We start from the raw sequence: 22,055 nt of genomic DNA, 5'->3' as shown, positions 1-22,055 counted from the left end.
AGATACCCAACCAAGTAAGGGTCCCCAACAATACAAGTATCCAAAATGAAAGGTTTATATGTGCATATATTAAAAGAATAACTTGAACGGGATCTCGGAGCTGTTAGAGTAGTTTGTAAATATGTGGAAGTCCCACATCGAAGGCTTTGTAAATATGTGGGAGTCCCACATCGATGGCCATAAGCCATTTAGTTGGCTTTGATCTTATTTTCGTATTTTATTTTGGAACAGCTTTTTGTTATTTAAAATTTGAATTTAAAATTTAAATTTTGAATTAACAGAAAAGTTGTGGCTATTCATGAAAAGGGGCAACTCTTCCGAAAAAGTCTCCTTTTCTTATCTATAAATATAGAAGACATCCAGAAGTAGTGAATTCAATCTGCACGTATGTTTCAAGCTCTGTTGTATCCTTATAGAGAATTGCTTGTAATCCCTAAAGTATATACAGGCAATAATTCTTGAAAGATAGTAATCTTTTACGCCTCAAAGCTTTTTTAGTCCTCTGTTACTTACCTATTTTTTTCTAACAATTTTCACGAGTTTTTTCTGCAATGGAGAAATTATTGGCTACTGTTGAGAATCTGAAAGACTTAATCAAATTGGATCGCTTTGATGGATCAAACTTCAGTCGTTGGAAAGACAAGATGATCTTCTTACTCACTGCGCTGAAAATCTTTTATGTCCTTGATCCATTGTTGGCTGCACTACCAAAACCTACCCCGGAGGATACTGATGCGATCAAATCAGAGAGGAAGAAACGAGAAGAAGATGAATTGCTTTGCCGAGGTCATATTCTGAATACTTTGACTAATCGATTATATTATTTTTACTCCAATCTAAAATCTCCAAGGGAAATCTGGACGGCGTTTGCAGACTGCATATGAAAATGAGAAACAAGGTATCGATAAATTCTTATCTTTGCAGTATTTCGAATTTAAGATGGTAGATACAAAAGCCTATAATGGATCAGATACATGAGTTACAAATCTTAGTTTCAAAACTAAGTGATCTTGAAGTGAAAATTCCTGATGCACTTCAAATAGGTCTGATTCTCTCGAAATTGCCTTCTTCCTAGAATAACTACAAAAAGAAAATTCTGCATTCTACTAACAAATTAACCATAGAACAATTTCGAACTAATCTTCAAATTGAAAGTGAGACTCGTGCTCGTGATGAAATTGTTCACGCCTCTAGTTCTACGGTTAATTGTCATGACCCCAAATTCCCTCTGTAGGATGTCGTGATGGCACATAGTCTCTAAGACTAGGTAAGCCTATCAATGCACAATAATAATAAATATCTGAAATAAATAAACTACAATTCAAACAATTTCAACTCCCAAAACCCGGTAGAAATAAGTCACAAGTTTCTTAGAATTTATTCTCTATGTCTCTATACATCAGAATCTAAAGCAAATAAGGAAGATAACATTGTAAGATAGAAGGGGACTCCGGAGTCTACGGACGCTGGCATATATACCTCGAAATCTCCTCGTACAGCTAGTTTACTGATGCGTGGTCTGATAAGATGTTCCTGGATCTGCACAAAAAGATATGCAGAAGTGTAGTATGAGTACACCACAGCGGTACCCAGTAAGTGCCAAGCCTAACCTCGGTAGAGTAGTGACGAGGTCAAGTCAGGCCCTACTGGAGAATAAATAATGGCATGGTAAAATATTTAAACAATATTATAAGATAAAATGATAATGGAAATGAATCAAGTAGTATGTCACATTTAATTACATCAAATAATGGCAAATAAATACCTCGTGGAAATAAAACAGAATTCTTTTCAACTTTAAGAAAATCACAACAATAATCAAAGGCAACTGCGGCCATAAATCAATATCAACAAGGGTACTCTCGAGGTACCGCCTCGTAGTCCCAAATCATAAACAAATTCACAATATCTCATTTCCTTATCTCACCGCGGGAGCCTTCACAATTTATTTGAAAGAAAATATTTTTCCTGAAATAGCATCCCGCATTTTAGCCATCCTTATCACACCGTATAACTTCTAGTAGTTCCCCTACTAGCCACGCGTATCAAGCCACCCATATCTCACCGCATACGTTTCAATACCCAGACCTTATACCACCGCATGTGTATCAATATCACAATATATCACAATTTGCACCTCAAGTGCTCAAATAATTTAACTTGCCAAAATAATTCAACAGCAATATTTTTTCACAATAAAGAGCTCACGGCTCATGCCAAAATAAATCATCAATAATATTTTTCCACAATAAAGAGCTCACGGCTCATGTCAAAATAATTCAACAATAATATTTTTTCACAATAAAGAGCTCACTGCTCCATCACAATGAGTACGAAAATCTTACAAAAATATTCAGGAGTAAATAATTCAGAAAAATAATATTTCAAAATCTTTAATACATTGCTTCAATATCAAGTTTAAAAATATCAAATACTTCATATTAATAATATTTAATTTAAAGAAAACCAACCTTCAAATAATGCACAGAATAAAAAAAACCAAGTTCCAACTAAACAGATAAAATAATTAGCAGGAAAAGGTCAAGCAAATTTAAAAATATAAACATTAAATCAATAATGAAGAATATAATAAAATGAAATAATTTAATTAATGCGCAACAGTGATCTACACAATTTAAAACATAATCTTTCACATTTAGCCCGTGTACACACTCGTCACCACGTGTACACGACTTTCCACACATTACAATTATCAATCCTAGAGGAATTTCCTCCACACAAGGTTAGACAAATCACTTACCTCGACTTGCTCCAATTTAACCAAGTATTATGCCTTTTCCTCGATTTTTACGACTCCGATCGACTCGTATCTAGTCATAATTAATTCGATACAGTCAACAAAAATTATAGTAATCAATTTCATAAGAAAATATTAAATTTTTCAATAAAATCCGAAATTAGCTCAAAATTTGCCCGTGGGACCCACATATCGGAATCCGGCGAAACTTAAAAAATCCGATAACCCATTCAATTATGAGTCCACCCATACCAATTTTATCAAATTCCGATAACAACTCGACCTCCAAATCTTAAATTTTCGTTTTTGAAAGATTTTGCAAAAATCTTGATTTTTCTTCCATAAATTCACGGATTCATGATGTAAATGAGTATGGAATCATGAAATATAAATAATATAGGATAAGGAACAATTACCCTAATGTTTTCCCGTGAAAATCGCCGAAAAATCGCCCAAGAACCGTGCTCCAAAAATCCAAAACGAAATGAAGGAAATGACCATTTTTGGTCCTTAAGTTTCTGCCCATCCGTCACTAAAAGTCCACTTTCCGTCACTAAAAGTCTATTTTACGTCACTAAAAGTCCACCAGAAAATGCTCTACCAGCCTTCCTTCAATCGATCATAACTTTATGTACAAATGTCCAAATGATAAATGGTTTAACTTTCTGGAAACTAGAATCAAACGACTACAACTTTTATGTTTTAAAACTTTTTGATTCCTTATGAAATGCGAGATATAAGCTTCCAAAGTTGGCTCCACGCACCAGAAATTTCTGGCGAAATTTCTGCAATAGAAATTTCCAGCACTCTTTGTCCGAAATCCATTCTGTTTACCTTCCGAAATCCACCCGAGACCCTCGGGACCTTAACCAGTTATTCCAACATATCCCAAAATACCATACGAACTTAGTCGAGGCTTCAAACCACATCAAACAATATCAAAACGACGAATCGCACCTCAAATCAAAATCTATGAACTTTGAACTTTCAAATTTTATATCTTGTGCCGAAACACATCAAATCAATTCAGAATGACTTCAAATTTTGCACACAAGTCATAAATAACATAACAGACCTATTTCAATTTCCAGAATCAGATTCCAACCTCGATATCAAAAAGTCAACACCCCGGTCAAACTTCCCAAAAAAATCAACTTTTGGCATTTCAAGCCTAATTCCACTACAAATTTCCAAATAAAATTTCGATCATGCTCCTAAGTCCAAAATAATCATACGGAGCTGTTGGAATCATCAAAATTCTATTCCGGGGTCGTTTGCACATAATTTGGCATCCGGTCACTATTTGAACTTAAACTTTTAATTTTTCATCAAAATTCCATATCTCGGGCTAGGGAACTCAAAATTTGATTCCGGGCATACGTCTAAGTCCTAAATCACGATACTAACCTACTGGAACTGTCAAAATACTAATCCGAGTCCGTTTGCTCAAAATGTTGACCAAAGTCAACTCAGTTGAGTTTTAAAGCTCTAATTCACATTTAATCCATTTTTTACCTGAAAACTTTCTGGAAAATTTTACAAACTGTGCACGCAAGTCGAGGAATGATAAATAATATTTTTTAAGGTCTTAGAATACAAAATTAGTTATTAAATTTAAATATGACATGTCGGGTCATCACATTAATATTGTTAGTCAGAATAAGTCGGGAAACGAAAATAAAAATCTGAAAGTTTCAAAGAAGTCTCTTAATAAAAAGAGAAACAATATGAATTGTTATCATTGTGGAAAGAAAGGCCATAAGATTCGAGACTGCAAGTTTAAGAAAGCAGGAATAAATTTTCATTTAGGAAATGTTGGAAAATCTGGAAATTCAAGAAATTCAGAGAAGGTAAACACAGTAGAAAGTTTTTCACAAGGGATGGTGGCTATGATTTCTGCTATACCAACTGAGATGGTTAAAGAGTTGAACATGGCTGCAACAACCACAAAGAATCAAGGCTGGTGGTTGGATTCTGGTGCAACAATTCATGTCTATCACTACAAGAATATGTTCAAAACTTATTCGGAAGTTAAAGATTCTGAAAAGGTGCTGATGAGCAACCATGTTACAGCCGAAGTTGCAGGAAAAGGAACAGTTGAAATCAACTTTACATCTAGACAAAAGGTGACTCTTCTGAACGTGTTCCATGTTCCTTAAATTATGAAGAACTTGATTTTTGCTAGTTTACTTTCTAAGAGAGGTTTCAAAAATGTAATTGAGTCTGATCATGTAATTGTGTCTAAGAGTGGTCTGTTTGTAGGAAATGGGTACCATTGTGAAGGCATATTCAAACTAAGTGTTAATGCAATAAATTGTGCTTCTGCTTATACCGTTGTGTCTGATTCTAATTTATGGCATGCTAGATTAGGCCATTTAAATTTTGGTTCTTTAAATTATATGTCCAAAAATGGTCATATCACTTACAAAACTGAACATGGAAGAAAGTGTGAAATATGTTTACAAGCGAAAATGACTAAGAAACCATTTCGTAAAGTTGAAAGATTTATAGAATTATTACATTTAGTGCATTCTAACTTATGTCAATTAAATGGAGAATTAACTAGAGGATGTAAAAGATACTTCATCACTTTTATAGATGATTTCTCTAGATTCGTACATGTTTATCTACTTAGAACAAAAGATGAAGCATTTCAAAAGTTTAAGGAATATAAGCCAGTTGTGGAAAATCAAAAGAGTAGGAAAATAAAATTATTCGAAGTGATAAAGGAGGAGAATACTTTCCTACTGAATTTAGTAATTTCTATGAAGAGCATGGAATAATACGTCAAAGAGTGCACATTATACACTACAACAAAATGGATTGGCGGAAAGAAAAAATAGGACTTTAGTAGACATGGTTAATTCTATGTTATTAAATGCACATTTACCACACAATCTGTGGTGTGAAGAACTACTTACGGCTTGTCATATATTAAATAGAATGCCTTCAAAAAGTGTTCATATTTTACCTTATGAACTTTGGAATGGTAGAAAATCTAACATATAGTATTATTTTTATTTTAAAGTGTGGGGGTGTATATACTTTTATAGAGTTCCTGATCATCAAAGAACAAAATTGGGACCTAGAGGAATAAAAAGTATTTTTGTTGGATATGCACAAAATTCGAAAGTATATAGATTGCTTGATCTAGAATCTAATGTTGTTGTAGAATCTATTCATGTTGAATTTTTAGAAAATTGATTCATTAATGATATTGTTGATGAGCAGTTGATTGCACAAGGTCAAAGTAGTCATGATACACAAAGATGTCGCATTTTGAAATGTTTTTAAATAAAAGAAAAAGTGACAATGTTCAATTAGAGCCTAGAAGAAGCCAAAGAGTTAGAAAAGAAAAAACTCTTGATCCGAATTTTATATCTTCGGAATCTATAGTTTTTCTAGTGGAGGGAGATAGAACTAAAGTATGTAATTAGATACCTATTTTGTTTAGTATAGAAGAATATCTTAGAACATACAAAGAAGCCATATCTTCAAGAGATGTTGATTGTTAGAAAGAGGCGATCAATGATGAAATAGACTCAATAATGTCCAACAACACTTGGATTTTAGTTTATTTGCCTGCTGGATCTAAACCTATAGGTTGTAAATGGATATTCATGAGAAAATATAATATAGACGGTTCTATAAAAAGCTTCAAAGCAAGACTAGTTGCAAAAGGCTTCACGCAAAAGGAAGGCGTTGACTACTTTGATACATATGCTCCAGTTGCAAGAATAACATCTATTAGAGTATTTTTGTCAATATATGATCTATATGTACATCAAATGGATGTTAGAACTGCTTTCTTAAATGAAAATTTAAGTGAAAAAATTTATATGAAACAACCTGAATGATTTGTTCTTCCTGGTAATGAACATAAAGTTTGTAAGCTTATAAAGTCTCTCTATGGCTTGAAACAAGCACCAAAACAGTGGCATGAAAAGCTTGATAGTATAATATTATCAAATGGTTTCGTACATAATCAGGCAGACAAATGTATTTACTCTAAGTTTACAGTAGATTATGGAGTTGTTAATTATCTTTATGTCGACGATGTTGGAAAACGTGCCAGGCTAATAGAAGGGAAAAATATTTAAAAGAGAAAAGCAATAAATTATACAAGAAAGACAAGACAAGATTTACGTGGTTCGGTAATTTTGCCTACTCCACGGCCACACAAAGAATAGATCTTTATTAATTGAAGAGAGAAAGAAGAAGTTGAGGGATGATTTGCAAATGAAAATGCATACCCCTTTTATAGACATTTGAATGCCCTACCTAGGTAAGCGTTTACATCATAGGAATGCTGATGTAAGCGCTTACATTATAAGAATGTCAATGTAAGCGCTTACATCATAAGTTTATCCTCAAACCTATGTTACATCAAGAAAGAAATTAAAAAAAAGATTTGCTATTCTCTGGTGGCGCCTTCATGCTATCAGTCTTGAAGGCTAACTGAGGCAGTGCACAGCCTCAGTTTGTCAACATCGACAACTTTGGTCAACATGTCTGACGGGTTCTTTGATCTTGGTATCTTCTACAGGGAAATAGTTTCTTCACTTATCAACTCTCGGATATGATGATACCTTAACTGTATATGCTTCGATCTTGCATGAAACACTGGATTCTTGGCAAGATGAATTGCACTCTGGCTATCGCTGAAAAGCTCACAATTTTCCTGCTCTTTACCTAGCTCTTTAAGAAAATTCTTAAGCCAAATCATCTCTTTTCCAGCTTCTGAGATTGCCATGTACTCTGCTTCAGTGGTAGATAGAGCAACACTTTTCTGAAGTCTGGACATCCAGCTCACAACAGTACCACCTAAGGTGAACACGTAGCCTGTGGTACTTTTTCGACTATCCAGGTCGCCGCCTAAATTTGCATCAGCAAAACCTTGTAAGATAATATTGCTCCTTTTAAAACAAAGTGTTATACCTGAGGTGCCTTTGAGATATCGCAATATCCATTTTACACCTTCCCAATGCTCATTTTCTGGATTTGACATGTGTCTACTGACAACTCCAACTGCATGGGCTATGTCAGGTCTAGTGCAAACCATAACATACATAAAGCTTCCTACTGCTAAAGCATATGGAACTTTGGACATGTACTTCCTTTCTTCATTTGTCTTAGGTGATTGGTCCTTCTACAGATTAAGATGGCTTCCGAGTGGAGTGCTTCTGGTCTTTGCATCATGAAGACTGAACCTGCTTAGTACCTTTTGTATGTACTTTTCTTGAGATAATTTTAAGGTTCCTTCAGACCTGTTTTTACTAATCCTCATCCTAAGCATTTGCTTAGCTGGTCCTAAGTCTTTCATTTCAAACTCCTCCGCCAGTTGCTGCTTAACCCTGTTGATCTCATTTATGCTAAATCCTGCAATTAGCATATCATCAACGTACAACAGTAAAATGATATAGGATTTATCAAGATTTTTGATATAACAGCAACGGTCCATCTCACATCGTGTGAAATCATTATTATGCATGAATCCATCAAATTTCTTGTACAATTATTGGGGTGCTTGTTTCAAACCATATAAACTCTTCTGCAACTTACACACAAGGTTTTCTTTACCAGAAACTTAAAAACCTTTAGGTTGCTTTATGTAGATGTATTCTTCAAGGTCACAATGCAAGAAAGCAATTTTAACATCTAGCTGCTCCAAATGCAAATTTTTTGCAGCTACGATACTTACCACCAACCTGATAGTAGTTAATTTGACTACAGGAGAGAAGATCTCGGTGTAGTCAATCCCTTCCTTCTGCTGAAAGCCTTTTACTATTAATCGTGCTTTGTATCTCTTCTTACCACCATGCTCTTCCTTGACCTTGTACACCCACTTTTTTTGCAATGCTTTCTTTCCTTTTGGTAACCATGTAAGTATCCATGATTTATTCTTTTGAAGAGAATTAATCTCTTCTTTCATGGCTAGCTTCCACTTATCAGAGCTTATCACCTGCATTGCTTCAACAAAATACTCTGGTTCTCCAGCATCAGTCAGAAGTAAATAGTGGAGAGAGAGAGTTAACCTATCTGGAGCATTCGTGACTCTTTTAGATCTCCTTAATGTAGGTTCAGGATTAACTGATCCCGAATTTGATTCAAGTCCTCACTCCAGATCTGGTTCTCCATCTATTTCTATCTCTGATTCTGGTTCTGATTCTAATCCAGATTCGGCTTCTGGTTCGGCATCTTCAATTTCAAAACTAGTTTTAGTCTCTCTAGCCACTTTATTTTCTTAGATTTTTTCTAACTCAATTGTTTCAGATGTCTGTCTTCTGGTGCTGGTTGGTTCTATTTCAAGCTTGTCTTTGTACATCACATTTTCATTAAATGTGACATTCATGTGTCTTAGGATCTTTCTATTCTGATCATCCCAAAATCGATAACCAAAATTATCATCACCATAGCCAATAAAGAAACATTTCTTGGCCTTAGGATCAAGCTTATCTCTATCATTAGAGTTTACATGCACATAAGCAACACAACCAAAAATTTTCAGATGTGAGAGAGTTACCTCCTTTCCTGTCCATACCTCTTCAGGAATTTCAAAATCCAGCGGTACAGAGGGTCCCATATTTATGAGGTAAGATTCCGTGTTAACAGCCTCAGCCCAAAAATACTTCGGCAATCCAGAATGTATTCTCATACTTCTGGCTTGTTCATTCAGGGTTCTGTTCATCCTCTCAGCAACGCCATTTTGTTCCGGTGTTCCAGGAACTGTCTAGATCATTCTGATCCCATTCTCAGAGAAGAATGCTTTAAACTCTTGACTATCATACTCTCCTCCATTGTCAGACTTCAGACATTTTAACTTTAGACTTATCTGATTTTCAACTTTAGCTTTCCATCTTTTAAAGGTAACAAACACATGAGATTTATTTTTCAGAAAATAAATTCATACCTTTCTTATGGAATCATCAATGAAGGTGACATAATAGCGTGAGCCTCCCAGAGAAGTTACAAGTGCTGGTCCCCACACATCTGTATGCACTAGTTCCAGCTTCTCTTTCTTTGGCGTCCTTCCCACCTTTGAGAAACTAACTCTCTTTTGTTTCCCGTAAATGCAATCTTCGCACAAACCTAATTCAACATGCTTTAGGTTTGGCAACTTTTCTTTAGATGCCAATAACTTTATTCCCTTCTCACTCATATGCCAGAGCCTTCGGTGTCACAATGTTGTATCACGGCCATGATCAACTATTGCTATAGTATCTCTCTGTATTGCAGTTGCATACAGTGTTCCCTTCTTAAAGCCTCGTGCCACAACCAAATTTCCTTTGGTTATCTTCTACGATCTGTTACCGAATGTTGTTGTATATCCTTCACTGTCAATCTGACCCATAGACATTAGATTTTTCTTGAGGCCATGAACATGTCGGACATTTTGCAATTTCCATAGCGTGCCTTGTGAAGCCTTTATATGAACTTCACATTTCCTGACAATGTCTAGAGATTCGCCATCTGCTAGATAAACCTTCCCAAATTTTCCAGCAATATAATTATGCAATAATTCTTTGCATGATGTAGAGTGAAACGATGCACTTGAGTCGAGAATTCAAGATTCGACTGGACTGCATGTACAATAAATTAGTACATCACTGACTTGTTCAGCAATTGCATTTGCTGAATTATCATCACTGACTACTGTAGTGACCTTTTTTATCGCAATTCCAACACATAATGTCTTTGCAATTTTTGAATTGCCCTCTTCTCCTTGACTTTAATCTGCCACGACCATGACTTTGTCCTCTTTGGTTGTTTCTCCCCCTGCTTTCGGTATTCAAAGCAGATCCTGGAGAATCACTTGATTTTCTCTAGCAAATATCTTCACTTAGAACCAAGTCCCTAATATCATCCAATTTGAGTTTGGTACTTCCCGATGAACTGCTAACTGCAGTTACTGTTGCAGACCAACACTCTCGTAGAGATGATTGTAGAATCAATGCCTTGACTTCGTCATCGAATATTATATTGACAGAACTCAACTGAGTTAATATTACATTAAACTCATTGATATGTTCTGTGACATATCCACCTTCTGTCATCTTTAAGTTGAACAATTGACGCATCAAATAGACTTTATTTGAAGTAGATGGCTTCTCGAACATATTTGATAACGCCTTCATCAGGCATACAGTGGTCTTCTCGTTAATGATGTTAAACGCCACATTTTGTATTAGCGTCAAACGATTTGCATGAAGAGCTTGGCGATCTAATAGATCCCAATCCGCTTTGGCCATATTCTCTGGTTTTACGTGTAATTTTTTCTGGTATAAATAATCCTCTATTTACATTTTTCAGAATCCAAAATCTTTACCATTGAACTTGTCAATATTAACCTTCCCTTCTTCCGATGCCATTTTTCACAAAAATAATTTATGTGAATAGTGCATGTGAATAGTAACGATGATCAATAATGTCGCACTATTCTTCTGAATAATACCTGCACCGATAACGTACTTTTCTATCAGAATTACATTGTCTGTACTCTGATACCAGTTGTTAGAAAATGTGTCAGGCTAATAGAAGGGAAAAATATTTGAAAGAGAAAAGCAATAAATTGCACAAGACAAGACAAGATAATATTTACGTGGTTCGGCAATTTTACCTACTCCACGGTCACACAAAGAATAGCTTTTTATTAATTGAAGAGAGAAAGAAGTTGATGGATGATTTGCAAATGAAAATGCATACCCCTTTTATAGGCATTTGAATGCCCTGCCGAGGTAAGCGCTTACATCATAGGAATGCCGATGTAAGCGCTTACATCATACGAATGCCGATGTAAGCGCATACATCATAAGAATGCCGATGTAAGTGCTTACATCATAAGTTCATCTCTTTTTGATTTTTCTTTCTTTTGTTTTGTCTACTTTTATTTCTTTCACCTACAACAACAGGTTTGCTACTATCAGACGGCATGTTGATTTTGGGTACGAACATGCTTGGAATTTCTGAAACTAAAAAGTATCTAACTTCAGTCTTTAAAATGAAAGATTTGAATGAAGTAGATACTATCTTAGGTATCAAAATTCAAAGAAGTGATAAGAGAGTGACTTTATCACAAACTCATTACATTGATAAGATTCTTACAATTTCAGTCATCTGGGCATAGTGGAGTCTAAAACTCCATATGATTCAAGTATTAAACTAACTGAAAATACTGAAAGAATAATGGCTCAATGCAATTGGCAATTTGATGTATGCTATGCTATGCACTAGGCTACTACTAATAAGGGCGTGTAAGAAAGAGAGGTGAGGTGGCTAGCTTAGTAACTTTATTCAATCTAAAAGGTTGGCTCAGTGTCCTGATATAGTATTTGTCGTTAGTAAACTTTCAAGGTTTACAAGCAATCCAAGTAATACTCAAGTTGAATATTTATCTTGGGGGGGGGGGGCGCCATTTGTTGGGCATCCAAGAAACAAACTTGCATTTCTCATTCTACTATGGAATCCGAATTTATTGTATTAGCAGCTGCTGGAAAAGAAGCGGAATGGCTAAGAAATATGTTACTAGATATAAAGTTGTGGCCACAACCTATGCCAGCCATTTCAATATTTTGTGATAGTGAGACTACTATGTGTGTAGCTCACAATAAAATATATAACGGAAAATCAAGACATATAAGCTTAAGCCATGCTTATATAAGAGAATTAGTTACAAATGGAACTATAACTATAGTGTATGTGAGATCAAACAAGAATTTGGCAGATCCACTTACAAAGGCATTAAATAGAGAGGCAGTACGGGGCTAAAATAATTAAACAAAAGTGATGGGAACCCTTCTTTGAGTTGGTATACAATTTAACAATATAAGTTCAATGGGTAATAACAAGTTGCTCGTGTTGATTAAGCAAGAATCTTCTCAATTAGAGCCTAGATTCCTATGTACTGTTATGTGAGGAGTTGTTAAATGTGTGTAATAAAAGGAGCATAATGACAAACTCCTATTGTATTTGATGTAATTGCAAGATCCAAACCTCTAAATAACAAAGGACATACACTGGGATTTCAGTGGAGACCAGAAAAATAGTGTTCGCTTGGGCAAACCTCAAGCTGAAACTGGACTATAGACCCAAGAGTTTGGACTGAGTAATGGGTAGGGGCCGCGCGAACGCAGGCCCCCACTGCCACAAATTATGACGTAGGCTCGACCACTTGGGCCGACCTTAGACTAGCACCTCTCCAAAGTGCAATGGATGTCACAAGCCTAGGCCATGAGCCTTATTGATTGCTCATTGACCCCGTCCAGGTAAGTATGTTTCTCTGTCAGCCCAACCCATATTTTATTGTGCAGCATTTTGCTCATTCCCAGTTGGTATTTGACGATGTGGGATTAATCAATCAATGAAGTCAGAAAAACACTCTTTTGTGACATTTACATCTTCAGAATTTTAAAAACAATAAGATTTTGCAATTTCATCCAAATTATAGGCCGATCAAACAAATATCCTAAGTGCGATAAATTTTCTCCCTGTTTTAATTCGGTTTCAAGATGTTTTATCCTTAAAAAAAGTTAGCGGCAAACTATTTTAATAAATATGTCATATTGTTCCTCTTATGAAAATAAAATGTAATAATGTGAAAAGAGAATAATATTCTAGTGTATTTTATTCTCTATAGAGATTGTGAAGGCAGTCCATAAATCCACGAATTCTATTTAAATTAGTCTACACTAACCTTTTTAAATATGTCTTTGTTTCAAAATACGGTTAACCAACTTGTTACTAATTGATTATAATAAATTAGTATACTCTAATGTTTAAAATTAAGAGTCTTTGCCAAGTATTTCGTAACATTTTTTTGTATAACAAAAGTACAAAATTACATACGAATTAAACAATATAAATCAAGGCACACAAAAAACTGTACTAGATTTGGCAAGGTGCGCCAGGCCCTTGCAATAGTGCAACGCATGGGAGCCAAGATAGCAAGCTACCTTAACTGTCCCTTAAAAAACTGAATTAATATTGTATGAGTTGATGACTCACGTATCAGATATTAGCTAAAAGGCCGCGAAAGGTATGAATTATTTTTCGCTCGGCCTGCCGCTTTTATTCTAGTTCTCTCCCTTCTGTGTTTTGTTAGCTTTCGATGTGGTAAGAATGCTACCAGATGCTAGTAAATTTTTACTATTATACCATTTGGCCGAAATTGAACCTCATCGGTTTTTCCCCCATTAATAAATATTAAATCCCGGCAAATTTTAAACAAATGGAGATTTGCGAGAGATAATAATGCAAGAACCTAAAATTTGCAATAATCTACGTAGGATCCAATAATACAAGTATCAGCAAAGAAATATTTAAATATGAATATATAATATATTGAAAAAATAACATAATACATGTCTAATGATTAGATGACTTGATCAACATTACAATAGATCAACAGTACATTACGGGTATAAAAAGACACAATAACCCGCGCATTGTTGTCAGAGAATAAAAACCATAAGTGTAAAAAGCTGAAAAATCGAAAAATTACCAATCATTCTCTAAAGATTTACATAATTATTGTGGAAAGCAATTGCAAAAGGAACCCAGTTCGATAATAATCTGGTAGAAGGGCTTGCATTAAAATAAGATTGGCAGTCGGAACTTATTGGCTCGATTAATCTATAATTGTGTTGCGTGGGGCTCATTTAAGAGAAAACTATTTCCTAGTAGGAATTTTTTTATTCTCCAACTTGAATTTGAGACATCTGGTTAAGGATGGAGAGATCTCATCCATCCTATCACATCTCTTGGGTAAATTTAATTGATATTTAAAATTTAATTTCTTCCAAGTTCATATTTATATGTGCATATATTGAATGATAACATGCAGGGGAACCTTGGAGCAACAGTAAAGTTATATTTTGTGATGGTCACGGGTTCGAGCCGTAGAATCAGCTGATACTTGAATCAGGGTAGGTTGTCTGCATCACACCCATTAAGGTGCGGTTCTTCCACATACCCTGCCTATATCACACTCCCCATGAGATGCGACCCTTCCCGAGACCCTGCATGAAAGATGCATCGGGCTGCCCTTTATATTGAAAGAATAAAATACATTAGCTACTTTGAGCTATGTTCAACTGGTTCTCAAATTCTCCTTTGAGAAGGTTCATCTTAGCCATAGTCTGATAGCAACAAGAAAACACCACGAAGTAGCTTGACATGATAATAGCCAGCTAAAACCATAATTCAAATAAATAGGCCAGCTAATGATAGAAGTACCAAGCCAAAATGCATTATCAATAGCTTTAGTTTGCAAGAGAAACTCATAATAAGTGGAAGCTATAAGGTGTGAAGAAGTATAATTTGACCCGAAATATGAAAGAATTATTTCTAGGAGAAAAGTCCTAAACTTTTAAGCATCAGCAACATGTTCCTTAAAATAAACCTATTTAAAACTGGATATCCTTTTCTTTACATCAGAATACTGGCATATGTAGAGATATCGCACATAGCCTCTCCACCTTCATAAGGTAGAGGTAAGATTTGCGTATACATTACCCTCCCCAAACCCCACTTGTGAGATTCCACTGGGTTTGTTGTTGTTGTTGTTGTTGTAGTTGTTGCAGAGATATCGCACAGAGTCACAGACCATCAAGCAAATTCAACTTTCCTCACTGGAGTTGTAAAGGTGGATTCAGATATCATTCTAATATCATATCCTATCATAGCTGCATGATAACTCGATTTTCAAATAAAATTGAGGCATACAAAGTGCTTTTGAGGACAAAGAGTAGATCGTGGATAGGATTTCTAGATATACTCTATCTGACAAGTTTCAACGTTCTAACTAGAAAAGAACTGAGAGAGAGAATGCAAATAGCAAACAAGAGCAGTATGATATATTGGAAAGTTGATGCCAAATCCAAGAAGGGACTTTAACAACCTGATAAACTACTTGATAATGTAGCATGTATAGTGCTAAAAATGAGAAATATTCCACGTATACCTTTTTCTTCACTTCAACTCGAGCTTTCAGCATCACGCCATATTAGCCAGTACTTGACACTTCTACATTGGTTCTTGGACCATAAAATAACGCTGGTAAGCGCATCTTCTCACACTTTTTCTTCATGATTTGGTGGTTGGTTAATCCCATAGTACAACTTATTAGGTTAATATAACTGACCTGGTCGCCTTTCTTCAAAACTTACATGAACAAATGGTTCAAATCATATTCTTCAATCCCTAGTTTCCAATGCATCTCTTTAAAGGGCAGCTCGCTGCACTAAGCTCCCGCTATATGCGGGGTCCGGGGAAGGGCCGACCGCAAGGGTCTATTGTATGCAGTCTTACCCTGCATTTCAACAAGATACTGTTTTCACGGCTCGAACCCGTGACCACCTGATCGCATGGCAGTAACTTTACCGGTTACGCCAAGGCTCCCCTTCAATGCATCTCTTTGATTTCTCTAAATCATCTCTTGCATTAGAGGCAATAAATTGTTTTTAAGCAAGATGTAAATCTCCTCCTTCTCGGGGTGAGACTTGTCTCCCACAAAAAATATGTGATTTTTCCCATTGACTTCTATTTCACTAATACCGGGTACTTTCTTCACATTTCTCTCCTTCATTTTCTTTCTTATGTGCGCAAAATCACCCCATCTCCCAGAAGCAGCATAAGCATTTGCCATTAGTACATAAGCTCCTGAGTTACCTGGTTCGCGCTCTACTATTTCATAGCAGATCTGGTTCGCTACTCCAACATCTCCGTGCAACTTGCAAGCGCCGAGTAAAGCCCCTAGAACAGCACCATCACATTCCTCCGGAGGCATCTGGTGCACCACCTTCATAGCCTCATCAACTAACTTACCACGACCTAAAATGTCGACAAGGCAACAATAATGCTCAGCCCTCGGTTTTAAACCATACGCGTGTCTCATAGACTCGAAAAACTTTCGACCTTTCTTAACAAGACCGGCATGACTACAAGCTGACAAAAGTCCCACAAAAGTGATCTCATCTGGCTTGTTACCGGACCTTAGCATTTGCGCGAAGGCTTGTAATGCTTGGTTTCCAAGACCATGATTAGCATATGCCAGTATCATTGCAGTCCATGAAACAACATCCTTTACTTTGAGATTCTCAAAAGTGATCAATGATGAGTTTATATCTCCACATCTGGAGTACATGGTGACGAGAGCATTATTAAGCGAAGTGTCTTGGTCAAATCCTAGCAGTAAAACAAGAACATGTGCTTGCAATAACTCCAAGATGCCCACACACGAGGTCACTACACTGGTAAGAGTAGTCTGATTAGACCTTAAGCCCGACCGAAGCATGAGAATGAAACACTTCAATGCTTCACCCTCAAGGCCACTTTTTGTGTACCCGTCAATCATTACATTCCAACTTACAATATCTTTATTAGGCATCAAATCAAAAAGTGCATTGGCCGTAGACACTAGGCCTTCATCAACATAGGCCGTTATCATAGCGTTCCACGCAGCTGGATCCTTATTTGGCATTTGATCAAAGTACTCTCTTGCCAATTCTATCAACCCATTTCGTGCAAGACCAGTAACGATAGTTGTCCAAGAAACTGCATTTTTCCATGGCATTGCGTTAAATAGTTCCAAAGCTTTGTTCACCCTGTTATCATGTAAACAACCTTGAATCATAACATTCCAAGAATATAAATTATGTTCAGGCATCTTATCAAAGAGCTCAAGAGCTTGATCCACCTGACTATCTTCAACATAAACCCTGGTCATCGCCGTCCAAACAATGACAGTTTTCTGAGGAATCTGATCAAAAATACGCCGTGCCTCAATAATCAAACCATTTTGAGCAAAGCCCACCATTGCTGTAGTCCAGGTAACCACATTTTTCTCAGGCATTTCTTGAAGCAACTTTTGAGCTTCATCCACTCTACGGTTCTGAAAATACCCAGAAATCAAACTGGTCCACGCATAAACGTTTCTATCAGGCATTCGCTCAAAGATTCTTCGAGCCTCATCGAGTCTGCCAACTTTAGCATATGCATGAACCATAGCAGAATCAGACACAACATTTCTCTCAGGCATGGAATAAAACAACCTCTCAGCTTTAGGAAGATCCTTATGTTTTAAATAAACAGTAATCATTGAAGCATAAGAAACAACATCTCTTTGAGGCATTTCGTCGAACACCTTCCTAGCTTCTTTAACTTTGCCTTGACGGCCTAACGTCATAATCATTTTGTTAAAGCTACAAATGGACTGTCTTGTGGTAGATTCTAAGTGGGGTTGTGACTGTATATGTATTTGAATAGGTGATTTTGGTTTTGAATATGTTCTTGAAAGGAATGGACGCCTCAAAATGCGGCCATAATCATTAGTCAGCAAATAATGTGAACTCCAAACTATAAAAGAGTGGCTTAATTTAATCAAACTTCTGGTTTTATACATGATTCTTTGTTGATAATCTCAGCTGTGGTATTATTGTTGTATGGAAATACTAGTAGTAGTAGATACACAGATTAAAGGTGTGATAGGAGCAGAATTTGCTTGTAACTTGTTCTGATAGGGAAATTTGAAAATAGACATTTAAGAGTCTGTTAGTCAACCTAACATCAAATTCATGGGTTTTATTAAAGTGATTTCGCGTGTTTCAATTTCATGACAAACGTAAGTGCTTAAATTGATACGGGATTGTAAAAACAAACTTATATAAATATTCAACTTGTTGCAATATTTAATGCACTAACTTATGTTTATATAGGAATATTTTGGGTACATCTTAAAGAAAAGGCGGAATGGCTTCCTCGCACTTTAACTTGACGGTATTTTAAAAGCTGATACATAAAGTTTTAATTTTCACATTTGAACACTCGAACTCATTTTTTCTGTAACTAATAAACACATTTGATCATTGACCATGACCATGTAGCGTCAGTTGGTCCTAATCAGGCCTCACGATGCACAGGAGCGTGAAAGCCTCCTTCCCAACGCCCAACGGTACAAAATGGGTTGTATTTAAGTATATTCTTATTCATTCCTTCTAAAATACCACCTTCCTCCATTTTTTAAAATTTGAAGCTCCATTTCTATTCCCTTTTCCAGACCGTGAAAATGATGAAAAGTTTTTGCATCACTTGGACTAAACGAAGTTCGATCATAACGAGATTAACAGATAATAAATAAAAACAAAAAAATGGGTGAGTGAGATTATGATCAATTTTGGAAGGGGGTGAGTGATTGTTAGGACCTAGGTTTAATAGGGGAGGGTTTGGTTAAAGAGGTTAAAATGAGGGCAGGGGTCGGTCAATGGAATAAAAGAGGGGACCCCAATCTGTTGGGTTAGGGTTTTCACGCCCTTGACATGCAAGACATCCATTGGTCATTTGCTGACTGGATGAACACGTGTGTGCAGGGGCATATCTAGGCCTAAGGGTATGGGTTCACGGCAGGGGCATATCTAGGCCTAAGGGTATGGGTTCACGTGAACCCATACTCTTCTCCCTAAACCATGTGTAATTATGTTATATTTTTTCAAAATTACTTAAATATATGGTGCAATAGTTATTGGGTGCACCTTTACAAGTAAAATTGCGATTCAAATCCCACTTCGGACGGACTTATTTTCGGCACGGGGCATTGATATATACGTGAAAATCACCAAATACATTTAAAATGGTATTGATATATAATTTTAATATGTAGTGAGTTTATGGTAAGAGACTAAAGTTAAACACGTAATTTTAAATCCACGTCTTCACAATAGTGCACACATCCTTTTGAAATTGCCTTTGGCACAGGTCTCTTATTATAGATGTGTTTATTAGTTACCGAAAAAATAAATTCGAGTGTTTAAATGTGAAAGTAGAACGTTTATGTATTGGCTTTTAAAAAACTAGACATGGCCAGAAGTCATTTAGAGAAAACAAAATAACGACAAACTAAAATATTAGAAAATTTTCATTCGAAGAGAGAAAAATTTTAGATAAAATTTTATTTACTTGGAAGATCCAAGTCTCCAAATAACAAATGATATACACTTATGCAATAACGCTCTCCTGGGACAACAAGCTACTATTTCAGTAGCGACTAGAGTTTGCTTGGGTATACTTCAAGCTGATGTCGGCCGGACCACAAAGATTGAACTGAGGATTGGATAGGGGCCGCGCGAACGCAGGCCCCCACTACCACAAATTATGACGTAGGCTCAACCACTTGGGCCGATCTTAGGCTAGCACCCCTCCAAAGTGCAATGGAGGTCACAAGCCTAGGCCATGAGTCTTTTTGATCGCCCATTGACCCCGTCCAGGTAAGTATGTTATTTTGTCAGACCAGCTCATATTTTATTCTACAGCATTTGTTCATTCTCTGTTTGTATTGGCCGGTGTGGGATTAATCAACTAATGAAGAAAGAGAAAACACTCTCTTTACATTTACAAGATCTTTTTTCTAAGTATGTCTTCTCAACCCTTAAATGTGTTCCTTTTTTATGAAATACATAATATTACAACGTGAAGAAAAATAACATCATAATGTATTATTGTATTCTCTATAAAATTTGAGACACAATAGTGCTTTTATCTTGTAGTAACGGGACTCCAGAAAGTAATACAAAAAGAAACCATAACTTTAAAATATTTCCCTTTTGTGCTTTAGGTTGTTTTCATAAATAGACAGTTTCTCATTTGGCTAGAAAAGTGCACAATGGCACCAATAAAATTCTGAAGTTCAAACTTTCAAGTAGAGAATTCCCAGAGAAGTACTAATCAGAAATGCGGATCATAGTTTGAGCTAGCTTTTGAGGTTGAGATAAGTCGAAGGATTGGACGACAAAATTTGATCTATGATATCAATTCTTTTCCTTGGCGAGCAATACGATAGTCGCCCGACTAAAACAGGGAGATAAATATTGCCTTGTCTACTATAAATACGTCCATATTCTAAAGCAAGAGTCTTTCTTCGTATTCATTTAATTGAATAGTGAATATTACTTGAGTCAGTAACATTTTTGTAGTCTACCGTATAATCTAAACGTTAAAATATATACAAATAAAGCAATACAAATCAAGGCCAGTGCTGAAATTTAGATTTGATTTGGTGGGGTGCGCCAGGCCCTTGCAATAGTGCAACGCATGGGCGACACTTGAGAGCCCAGGTAGCAAGCTACCTTAATGGACTCTCCCCCTTAAAAAATTAAGTCAATATCGTGTGAGTCGATGACTCACATATCAGATATTAAACTGATAAGAACAGATACTACACTTGATCTTAGCCAAAAGGCCGAGAAAGGTATGCTTTATCTTGTACACGGCCTTCCGCTTTTATATCAATCCTCTCCTTTCTGGCTTTTGTTAGCTCTCGATGTGGGATTTCCTGCAGATTGGAGAATTTTATGTTTCATATATGCGCCTTCTCCTTGCCTGCAAGGGAAAGGAAAAAAGTTATGATCTGAAATTCTGTTCTACCATGGTAAATATTTACTCCCCATATTTATGCCAAGCAAAGTAATTTAACCATAGCGGTTAAAAAATAAAGTGAGAATACATATACGGTCAGACATTTTTATTACTGTATTGTTATATAACTACTATTAGCTATAAAAGCCAATTTTTTTTATGGAATCAATTATGTTATGTTATAATAGTAGCATATGTTATCTCTAACAGTACTTCGCTATAATAAACAAAAATATTCGAAACAAATGAGTGTGTTACAAAGAGGTTTTAATGTATGTGATAAATGGTGTATGAACGACCGGGGGTGCCGGTAAGTTACGTTCTACCAGTTAGCCGAAATTGAACCTCGTCAGACATCTCTAAACCTTAATAAATACTAGCAAACATAAACTAATGGAGATATTTCTGAGATAATTACCCAAAAGCCTAACAATTTTTTTTCTTTAGCTTTGTTTACATTAGATAAGATATTTCATCCTCTCTTTTTTTAGTTTTTTTTACCCGGTGTCCGATACCCGCATTGGAATCCCGACTATATCCGGATTCGTGCCGCATAGGGCCCCATTCGGGGGAAACGCTCCGTATCAAGGATTTTTCCATACGCAAGACTCGAACTCGAGATCTCTGGTTAAGGGAAGAGCGGTCTCATCCACCGCACTACATCCTTTGGTAAAAACCTAACATTTGCAATAACATACACATGGTTTAACAATACAAGTCTATATCTATATTATTATAAAAGTACGAATGTTCTACGCTAAATGTTGGACGACAAAAATATCATTCAAATATTGATCGACTTTTATGTCCTTAAATATTTAATTATTTAATTATTCATTCAAGCAATAATTCTATATTGGATAAAATTGTAATATCCAATAGTGGACTTTGAAAT

At 36.0% G+C, this 22,055-nt stretch overlaps 1 protein-coding gene and 3 non-coding genes across 4 annotated transcripts; all 4 read right to left on the bottom strand.

Annotated features, from left to right (window-relative positions):
• Positions 1-12,867: 12,867 nt before the first annotated feature.
• On the bottom strand, positions 12,868-13,028 carry LOC117276008 (U1 spliceosomal RNA). The gene has a single exon (XR_004506233.1). It is a non-coding gene; the product is annotated as a U1 spliceosomal RNA (small nuclear RNA).
• A 1,958-nt stretch (positions 13,029-14,986) lies between these two features.
• Positions 14,987-18,368, bottom strand: LOC104093121 (pentatricopeptide repeat-containing protein At4g02750-like). Its single transcript, XM_070188532.1, has one exon. The coding sequence runs from the start codon at positions 18,153-18,155 to the stop codon at positions 16,179-16,181; it is 1,977 nt and encodes a 658-aa protein (XP_070044633.1). The 5' UTR covers positions 18,156-18,368; the 3' UTR covers positions 14,987-16,178.
• A 1,492-nt stretch (positions 18,369-19,860) lies between these two features.
• LOC117276009 (U1 spliceosomal RNA) lies at positions 19,861-20,021 on the bottom strand. Its single transcript, XR_011412484.1, has one exon. It is a non-coding gene; the product is annotated as a U1 spliceosomal RNA (small nuclear RNA).
• A 780-nt stretch (positions 20,022-20,801) lies between these two features.
• LOC138902158 (U2 spliceosomal RNA) lies at positions 20,802-20,997 on the bottom strand. The gene has a single exon (XR_011412485.1). It is a non-coding gene; the product is annotated as a U2 spliceosomal RNA (small nuclear RNA).
• Between the last annotated feature and the right edge of the window lie 1,058 nt (positions 20,998-22,055).

This window comes from Nicotiana tomentosiformis, chromosome 11 (assembly GCF_000390325.3).
Source record: "Nicotiana tomentosiformis chromosome 11, ASM39032v3, whole genome shotgun sequence".
NCBI lineage: Eukaryota > Viridiplantae > Streptophyta > Magnoliopsida > Solanales > Solanaceae > Nicotiana > Nicotiana tomentosiformis.
The sequence above is the reverse complement of the archived record's forward strand: the minus strand, read 5'-3'. Positions and strand labels throughout refer to the sequence as shown.